At 47.7% G+C, this 10226-nt stretch overlaps 1 protein-coding gene across 1 annotated transcript; it reads right to left on the reverse strand.

Annotated features, from left to right (window-relative positions):
- Positions 1 to 1498: 1498 nt before the first annotated feature.
- On the reverse strand, positions 1499 to 9354 carry NAT14 (N-acetyltransferase 14 (GCN5-related, putative)). The gene is made up of 3 exons (XM_015422381.1): positions 9265 to 9354; positions 6739 to 6843; positions 1499 to 2644 (listed from the first exon to the last, which is right to left on the reverse strand). The coding sequence occupies exons 2-3, from the start codon at positions 6817 to 6819 to the stop codon at positions 2102 to 2104; spliced, it is 624 nt and encodes a 207-aa protein (XP_015277867.1). The 5' UTR covers positions 6820 to 6843; positions 9265 to 9354; the 3' UTR covers positions 1499 to 2101.
- Positions 9355 to 10226: the final 872 nt, after the last annotated feature.

A 10226-nucleotide genomic window follows, 5' to 3' on the forward strand; every position in this document is an offset into this window, starting at 1 on the left:
CCTATGGAGCAAAGTAAACAGCTCCCATTGGGACACATGGTCACAGTGAAGGCAAAACAGTGTGATGTTTATATGCATGTGTAATCCTTCTTCCACCTGCCACCACAACTCTCTCCTTCAAGCTGCATTCCTCCCCCACCCCCACCAGGGATCCCAACACTGCCTAAACAAATGCCACATTTGGAGAGGGGTTGCCTGGGGAGGGTAGATATTGGGGAGGAAGCGATGTCACTTACAGGTGGTGTTCTAGGCTGTCTTCCATAGTCTCTATGGTCTTTACCACACAGGGGAAATTCCTAGAATATCCCTACATGAAGACCATTTTTTTCACCTGCTCATCAGTTTCTCAGGGGCAGAGAATTGGGGCTGGTAAATCGTAGCTCTGGGTAGGTAAGTCAGAGCCCCCCCCCCCACGGTTTCTTTTGCAAAGACACCAAGGTTGCGGAGGGCAAGGCTCTGCTTTTTGCATTGAAATAAATAAATAAATAAATAAAATGCAGGTCACGGTCATATCCCCTGCTTCTTTCTTTCTTACTAAACTTTGCTGCCAAATTTTGCAAAAACTCAAGTATCTAAACAAAACATAAATTATTTATGTTAAAGTAAGCACGTCTGTGTTCACTTAATGGAAGTGCAACATACATTTCTGAGTGCAACAGCTGAGTTCTCTTGACCCAGGATTTGGAAAGGAGGCTGCCTGGTATACCGCGCAAATGGGACTCAGTTTCCCTGCTCCTGGTGAATCTGGACTATATTGCATCTGAACAGAATCAGATGTGGCAAGACATCTTTACAGACCTGAAAGCCCACCACAAAAGGCAGTCACGCATAAAGCTCAAATCGTTTCTGTTGAAATCAGTGGCCTTCCCCACTTCAGAGTGCAAGTGACAGATTCCAATTTTTTAAAAAAACCTTTGTTAATAGAAAGCTACAACCGTAGTAGAAAAGACTATCTTCCCTTTCTTGCTCTGCTGGCTTTTATAGTTGCAGGATTTTTTTTTTTTTAATGAGAGTATTCCAAAAAGCGATCTTCCCATCTGCTGTCTGAAGCACTTGAACACCTCAGGGTTTGGCCCGGCTCATCCCGCTGTATATGTAAACCAGGTCTTGTAAACGGGGCTCCTCATCAGCCCTGTGCATTGCTGCATCTAAGGGGTGGGAAAATTGCTTCCTGATTCATAAACAGCCTGGCCAACCAACACAGTGCAAATTCTGTTTCTGCTGTAAACTAAAAGAACCAAAAGCCTGCTCTCAAGAGACAGCTGTACACAAGTTCTCGACAGCTGAGAATATGCTTCCCACAGTGACTCAACACTGAAATTATGCCTTTATGTATGTAGCCTGACAAAACCTAAACGTGTAGCACAAATAAACGACTGATCAAGAAAGCGAGGAAGAGGGCTGCTTCTGGACTCATAACACAAAAACCAGGATGTGCCTATCACAAATCTCCAGAATTCAGCATCCTGAAATCTTAGCTTTTCTCTAGGTTGCCGGGGTGGGTGGGTAGTGGGAGTGTGCTTCTTGGGACCGTAGGAAGACTGTTGCTAGTGTGTTGTGAAGTGACTTGCAGGTTAGGTTTCAGTGCTCATAATGCCTTCCTTCTGAGTAGCAGAATGAGAATAAATTTTGCAAAACAATGAGTTCGATTTGCATGAGTGACTCAGATCACAGGACGTGAGGTTGTCCTGGTGCAAAAAAACTGGATGTGCGCAGTAGACTATACACAGCCCTGGTCTGAGACAGGAGACAGGGTTACAGGTGGTGCTCATTCCAGTTCCCCCAAAATGAGGGAGAGATATCTGAGATGGCTTTTCTTGGAACCCCTCGGTGAAAAAGGGGGGCTGACGTGCAAGGATGGGGAATGGGCTCAAACAACAGCCTTTTACCCAGAGTGACGTTTGATTGCGTGCAGCATCGTCACATCCCAGGCGGAGAAAGGCCTCCTAGCAGAGCAGAACTACCATGTTTGAGGCTCAGGATGGCTCGCTCAGCACAGCCTGTCTGGGGAGCTTTGTGCTTCCCCCCCAAATCGAGGCCACGTGCGATCCCTGTCGGGGTCCCTGGAGCAGCTCGGACACTTAATTCGTAAGCGTGGAGGCTACAGCTCCTTGCTGAACACCTGCTGGACAGTGTAGCCCAACCACTGGCGCCCACTGCTCACACTGTAGCCACTGCTTTCAAAGAGCCCAATGGCCGCCTTGGTGACGACTGAGACCTGGGCCACCAGGCATTTGAAGCCCTGAGCACGAGCCTGAGCTTCTAAGAACCGGAGGAGGCGGCGGCCCACGCCAGAGCGCCGGTACCAGCGATTGACAGCTAAGCGTTTGAGCTCCGCCGTGTGGGGCTCCCCGTCCCGGGGTTCCAGAGCCACACAGCCACAGATGTCGTCCTCGTCATACACAGCCACCCAGAGCCCACGCCGACCAGCATTGTAGTAGGCATAGAGTTGCCTCAGGTCTGGCGAGCGCCACAGCAGGAGTTTCAGAGCCACGACCGTGAGCAGCACGGGCACCACGAGCGCCACCACGAAAGAGTTCAGGAAGAAGCGCAGGCCGCTGCTCCCCACGGCCATCAAGAGCAGCGCCAATGGCCGTGTCAGCACATACAAGATCAGACGGTTGTCCGTGTCCTTGAATCCGTCCTGGTGGGAGGATAAACACAAAGAAAGGCAGGTGAAGTAAGGTTTGTGTAAGGTGTATTTTTTTTGGGGGGGGGGGATCAATAAGATCACACCCCATCCTGAGGCAGGCCATTCTATACTCAAGCTACTGCCAAACATGTTTGTTTTGCCTTCCTGAAGGCTTTCAAAGAAGATTCCATAATGCCTTAGAATCACAGAATCATAGAGTTGGAAGGGACCTCCAGGGTCATGTAGTCCAATCCTCTGCACGATGCAGGGAATTCAAATACCTTCCCCTCACCCCCAATGACCGCTGTTTCATGACCAGAAGATGGCAAAAAAAAAAAACACCCTCCAGAATCTCCAGCCAAATTGGCCTGGAGAAAAATTGCTTCCTGACCTCAAAGTGGTGATCAGCATTTCACCTGGGCGTGTAAGAAGGGCCAAAAGAACTAAGCACTGATGCAGCCCTTCCTGCCCTCCCTCCTTGTGTACAGCCAAGGAAAAAAAAATAGAGAGATAAACAGCCCTGAACTTCTAGGGCCAAACTGAAAACCATTTCGATAAAAGGACCTCATTCTTTGGGTTTCATATACCTTCTTCCTTTAGCATTTCTCCCTATTTCTTCTAGACCCTTGAATATCCCTGGAGCTCGGCTTCAAATCCTTTCCTATTTGTAAGATCTGTAACATTTTTTTGAAGCTGTGGTGCCCAGAACCATTTCTCTTCATGTTAGCTTACAGGTGACGAGGAGACTGGTAGTATTTCAAGATATCCTTTGATTAAAGCAGCTTAAAAAAATCTTTAATCATCAGGCCTGTAATTGGTTCATTTATACATTAACTAAATCTCCCTATTTACCAAGCCATCATTAAAACTGCCTTGTAGAGGAGACCGAAGAAATGTTTTCCTCATTAGGCTGTACCCATCACTATGTAATTCAAGAAGAAGAGGAGATTGGATTTATACCCTGCCCTTCACTACCCAAAGGAGTCTCAGAGTGACTTACAAACTCCTTTCCCTTCCCTTCCCCACAACAGACACCCTGTGAGGTAGGTGGGGCTGAGAGAACTCTGACAGAAACTGCTCTTTTTCAAGAACAGCTGTGCCAGAACTATGGCTTGCCCAAGGTCATCCAGCAAGTGCAAGTGGAGGAGTGGGGAATCAAGCCCAGTTCTCCCAGATTAGAGTCTGCACACTGAACCACTACACCAAACTGGCTCCTTTCAAAAGAAAGGCTAGCCTTCATTTTCATTTTGTCCTTTTGGTACTAAAGTGCAAGGACCAAAATGGTTTTGCAGACCTAATCCCCCACCAGTTATAACCCCTCCCTGCTGAGCTGAAGAAGCGTTCTAGTAGAATTTTAAAATACCATATTTGTGCCCCACCGTCTGAAGGGAACTGTCCACACAGAGCTGCCCACAAAAACGCCCAACGCAATTGCTACAGAACCCCTATGGATTCCAGATGTCTGCATCCTACAACCCCTCCCACTGACCATTTGTGTGGGGACAGATTTTGCTGTTGCCCTTCATGAACTAGATGCACACAGAACTCTTTGCAGCTGTGCAAAGAATATCACTTAGGATACACGCAAAGTCTTTCGGGGAGCCTTGTTCCTACTGATCTTCTTATTAAAGCTTTTCAGATGATATTCTCCGACAAACTTCTTTATTAGGATTGCTAACTACTAGGAGGACAAAACAGCCCGGCCTGCTCTTTGTGTCTTTAGTGACAGTTTAATGTGCGGAGATCAGGAAGTGGATCATTTTGCAGCATGGAGTTAAAACATTATTCCCCGTTATCATCTGGGCATCAGGTAGGCTTGTCAGTTCTGGCTTTAGAAATTCCTAGAGATTTGGGAGCAGTTGCCTGTAGAGGGTGGAATCCGGGGAAGGGAAGGAACTGTCATTTCCTCCAGGAGAGCTGAACTTTGTCGCCTGGAAAATCAGTAATACTGTTGGGGAAACTCCAGAACTCAACTGGAGGTTGGTAGCCCTACCTTCAGGCCTGTTAAAGGCTTGGCTACTGAGACCACTTAAAAAGTTGACAACTTGATCCAGAAACCAGTAGGGGAAGGAGATATACCTCGGAGAGTCTTACACGTGGGATCTTTGCCCTAGCTTGGATAATGCAGGGAAGTTGGTTACCCTCCCTTAATTCCCCACTGTGTCATGGTGCTAGGGTGCACCTCTTGGGTTTGCCCTGGATTTTTACATCCTTTCTCATACCTGCTTTACTCCAGTCTTTTCAGAAAGGGAGCAGCAGTGTCAGGGTAGCTGCCGTGTGGACAGAAAAGCACAGGACTTTTCCTGGTCTTACCCATAACATCACCAGGAAAGTACAGCTGTTTCCTGGTCTCACCCATAACAGCATCACTGTCTATGTCCCAGCTCCTTGTGACTGCTGTTTCCCTCCTCGTACTAAAGAGCTTGAAAATAAAACAAAATGGGAATTGCTAAATCATTAGTGTTAATAACTCAGGGCTCTTTTTGTAGAAAAAGCCCAGCAGGAACTCATTAGCATAATAGGCCACACCCAACAGCAGAAACACATTAGCATATTAGGTCACACCCCTGACAGCACAGCTCATTAGCACATTAGGCCGCACCCCCATGTTACAAGAAGTGTGGTCATCCAGCCACACCCACCTTTTGCTTCTTATTCTGTTTACCTTGTTTGTTGTCAAAACCCAGGGCTTTTTTTGTAGCAGGAACTCCTTTGCATGTTAGGCCACACACCCCTAATGTAGCCAATCCTAATGAGTTTCTGCAGTTGGGTGTGGCCTATTATGCTAATGAGCTCCTGCTGGGCGTGGCCAACTCAGCAGCCAGCCAGAACTCCATTCCTGTGAGTTCCTGCCCAAAAATAGCCCTGAGCGTTATAATGATTTATCACAACAATGGACAATTCCCCAAATGTCATCTTTTTTTAAAAGGGAAGTCTCTCTAGTCCAAGGATCCCCAACATGGTGCCTGTGGGCACCGTGGTGTTTGCCGACACCTTTTCTGAAACCAACCAAGTTTTTTGAGGAACTGGGCGGAGCCAGGTGAAGCTTTTGCTCAGCAAGGCTTCCGATTGACTGTGCAGATTTTTTTTTAAAAAAATGCTTTGGCAGCAGCTGCCATCACAACACAAGGATCTGTACTGTATTACTAAAGTTGAGTTGAGTGGTAATCAGTGTTCCCTCTAAGCTGAGTCAGTGTGAGCTAGCTCACAGTTTTTGAGCCTCCAGCTCACACATTTTTGTCTCAGCTCAGGAAGGGATGGCTCCAGAGCAAACTAGTTTATGCAGTGGCCAAATCACTCGCTCCCGACTTTAATGCCAGCGGCTCACGAAGTAGAATTTTTGCTCACCAGACTCCACAGCTTAGAGGGAACTTTGGCTGGTAATCCTCTCTTGTGTCTCGCTCCGCCGCCTACGGCAGCTATTTTTTGGCAGCCATTTTGTTGTTGCACCCACAATTCCAAACGTGCCCTCTGGCTCAAAAAGGATGGGACCAATGCTCCCTCTAAGCTGTGGAGTTCTTATGAGCAAAACGTCTACTTTGTGAGCCGCTGGCATTAAAGTTGTGAGCGAGCGATTTGACTACTGCATAAATTAGCTTGCTCTGGAGCCCTCCTTCCTGAGCGAAGACAAAAATGTGTGAGCCGCAGGCTAAAAAACTGTGAGCTAGCTCGCACTAACTCGGCTTAGAGGGAACACTGGATGGGACCCCTGCTCTAGTCCTTTTCACTGCAGAATTGTACAGCTTGCATTTCCCCCCCTTAAAACTCTGCAACAAAAAAAGGCTCAAGACTTTCCTTTTAAAAGCAAGAAAGCTGGGAACTTTAGAAGATAGTGATTTTAATCCTAGAGTGATCCAGTAGTGTGCATTTTTTAAAACCCTCTGGTGCCAGGGAGGAAATGGTAGCGGCAGGAGCCTTGGATCATGGAAAATGTGGGGAAATCTACCATGAGGGAGCCCCGTTGCTGGTGCTGAACTGGCAGCCATAGCAGCATAGGGGAAACCACAGCAAATTGTCTCCATGTGTTAAACCCTTTAATTGGCTTAAGAAAGAAGCTCCAAGGGATGGATCCCCGAGGCTGGGTGTTCTTTAGTACTCAGTCTCACCTTCAGAAGCTCCAAAACAATTGATGCTTCATCCTCTCTCATTTCCCTGATGGACAGCTGCTCAGGTTCCAGGGTAGGCATGGTAGTAATGGGTAAGAACAGCACCTGCAGGGAAGGAAAACTTGAGTATTTGCTGACTACAAAGCAGGACCAGCCCTGACCTCAACGAACAGGTCACATAACCCAAGTGAACCTTGGGTTGCCAACAATGGGTTGGGAAATTCCTGGAGATTGGGGGGGGGTGGAGCCTAGGAAGGGACCTCAGCGGAGTACAATGCCATACAGTCCACCCTCCAAAGCTGTCGTTTTCTCCAGGGGAACTGGTCTCTCTAGTCTGGGAGGTCACCTGTAATTCCCTGAGATCTCCCGGCTCCACCAGGCGATTGGCAGCCTTCGGTGAACCCAAAGCTTTGCAGAAAAATGCAACTGCTGAAACAACTTAATATTGGAAGAGTGTCTCCAAATCAAAGTGATGTCTGTATAATATCCTCCCCGCCCCGTTCCTGCAGAATATTGGGTTGCTGTAGCAACTCAAAATGGCACCCCCAGAGAGATGAAGGTAGAAGAAAGCAGAACCTGAGCAAGAAGGGATAGAAAGCAGAACCAGACGGCTGGAATTGGGGGACAAGCAGAGATGCAGGAAGGAAGTGAAATCAGCATAGGGAGCACTTGGGCAGGATGGGGGCGCCAGGGTGGCGGCAAAGAACTGGGATTTCCCGTCACTCACAAGACCCTGGATGTCGACCAATATTTTCAAAATGAACAACTGTACAGTTCTAACGCCATTTGCAACAGAGCAGTTTCTCAGAGTGTGGCTGGAGTCCAAGCAGTGAAAACAAGCTTCTTGCACGGCCTCTGGTGAATAGTTCATCCCACTTCAGGATACAAGAAATCTTCACAACACAGTGTGTGCCTGTAGTTGTTCCTGCACCATTTTTTGCTCTTCAGGCAAATCAAAGACAAAACAATTTAATTTTAGCCACCTTATCAAAGGACCTGTATCTAGGGTTGCCAGCCTGCAGGTAGGGCCTGGAGATCTTCTGCGCTTACAATTGATCTCCAGATAAGAGGTTGGACTCTATGGCAGTGTACCCCACGGAGGTCCATCCCCTCCCCAGGCTCCACCCCTGAGATCTCCAGGGATTCCCCCACCCAGAGCGGGCAACCCTGCCTGTATCATAAGTTTTGGGGGATGCTTACAGTAGCTATAACTGAACACGGTAGAGATTCCATCCCCATCCTTTAATATCAGCATAGTAAAGGTAAAGTTTCCCTTGCTTGAAAGCCAGTCAAATCCGACTCTAGGGTTGCGGTGCTCATCTCCGTTTCAAAGCCAAAGAGCCAGCGCTGTCCAAAGACGTTTCCGTAGTCATGTGGCTGGCATGACTAAACACCAAGGCACACGGAACGCTGTTACCTTCCCACCGAAGTGGCACCTATTTATCTACTTGCAGTTTCTTGCTTTCAAACTGCTAGGTTGGCAGGAGCTGGAGCTAGAGATGGGAGCTCACTCCATCATGCGGCACCCGGGTCTCGAACTGCTGAACTACTGACCTTCCACAGCCTGCAGTTGTGTCTTAACCACTTGAGCCACCGCAGCATAAGTACCATTAAAAAAAACCACCAGAAGGCATGGCATTTTAATGTCTGAAGATGCTGAATTTCCACTTTCTGTTCAGCTATTAGATACACAATAGTCCCACCATGACAGGAAAATGTTGGCAACAGTTCAAGCAACTGAGACACATGCAGTTTTTGTATATAGGTATGATTTAAACCTATTGTGCGTCTATTAAAGTTGGATTTTTTCAGTGCTCAGCAATCCACTGACAACCAGCTTCACTGAATAGCTTTGCACAAACCATCATTTAGGAGCTGTTCCCCAATCTGTAAAATACGAACAATTTTCTGCAGAGTTTTTGAAAAGGAATGAGAACCAGACTGCGGACTATGATTACTTTTATGCATATATTAGCTGAAGGGTGGCCATTTTGTCAACAGTTATTAATCCCCCATCTGGATTCCTTGCCCCTCCTCCCTGAACTCGGCAATAGCTGGGCAACGTACATTGTCACCTACTGGAAGAGTTAACAACAGTGTTCCCTCTAAGCTGAGTTAGTGGGAGCTAGCTCATAGTTTTTTAGCCTCCGGCTCACACATTTTTGTCTCAGCTCAGGAAGGAGGGCTCCAGAGCAAACTAATGTATGCAGCAGCCAAATCCCTCGCTCACAAATTTAATGCCAGGAGCTCACCAAGTAGAATTTTTGCTCACAAGACTCCACAGCTTAGAGGGAACATTGGTTAACGACCATAATTTTAACCTCTTGTAGGCAGGCTGTACCTACCCACTCACTTCCTATCGCGGGAAATAAACGCTACTTTGCAACAAACCCCCGTTTGTACTGAACTCGCCCCGGCGAGATAATAACTGATGCAGCCACACCCCTCAGCGAAACACAGAAATGCTCTACCTATCTCGCAACCTTGCACATTCTCATCCCGCCCCCATCCAGACAATAGACTCACCCGTAATGTTGACTATAGCCGCTTTCACCCCCGCGTAGACGGACATGGAATGTCCCAATACTTCTTAGGCACCCTTCCACTTCTACGGAAAATGGCTTCGCCCCCCCAAGGCCTCTTGTAGAGACCCTTCTCCCTTTCAGCCGCTTTACCCCCAATGCGCACGCGCTATTACTCCCCCTCTCGATCCCTCAATCTGCGCAGCCCTTAGCAACAGTTGCTAAGGGAGCAAAGGGAGGCCGCCAGAGCTACCCAGAAGCCTGGTTTGTAGTAATTGCACAGCAAACAAAACCCATTTTGCTCAAAATTGTTAGTTTTTATTAGGGCGAGGGGTAGCTCTTCAAGGAAGACATCCTTCTATAGGTGAAGCTTTCCCAAACATCCTAAACAAGAAGAGCAATGCTGGTGGGAAAAGCTTCAGGCTGATGACTGTTGAGGAGTGCTTAAAGGCACAAAGTCTGGTTCCATTTCTTGTGAAAGTGCTGTAGGACTGTAAGCCAATCATGCCAATGCAGTGCATCCAACTCATTACACAGGAGGAAACCGACAGTTGGCAATCAGCTGGGGAGGGGGGGATCCTGGCCTGTTTTTTTGTTCCTTGCTTCCAGGCTACCTGCTGGAAAAACAAGTCAGCTTTGAAAAACCAAAAATAGGTATCTCAAGTGAATGGATTTTTGCACTAATACTCTTCCTGGACACTCCAACACTCAAGCTTTAGGGATGTTAGCCTCCAGTTGGGACCTGGGGATCCCCTGGAATCACAACTCATTTCCAGACTACAGAAATCACTTCCCTGGAGAAAATGGATTCTTTTACAGGTGGATTCTGTGGCATGGTACCCCAGCCACCATCCTCCCCAGGCTCCATCCTCAAATCTGCAGGAGTTTCCCAACCTGGATATTCTGGCACCCCCCCTAGTAACCCTACAAGCTTCTTCTACCCCCAGACCCACCAAAACCCTCCAG

Source organism: Gekko japonicus, unplaced genomic scaffold (genome assembly GCF_001447785.1).
Source record: "Gekko japonicus isolate JY-2015 unplaced genomic scaffold, Gekko_japonicus_V1.1 scaffold971, whole genome shotgun sequence".
Taxonomy (NCBI): domain Eukaryota; kingdom Metazoa; phylum Chordata; class Lepidosauria; order Squamata; family Gekkonidae; genus Gekko; species Gekko japonicus.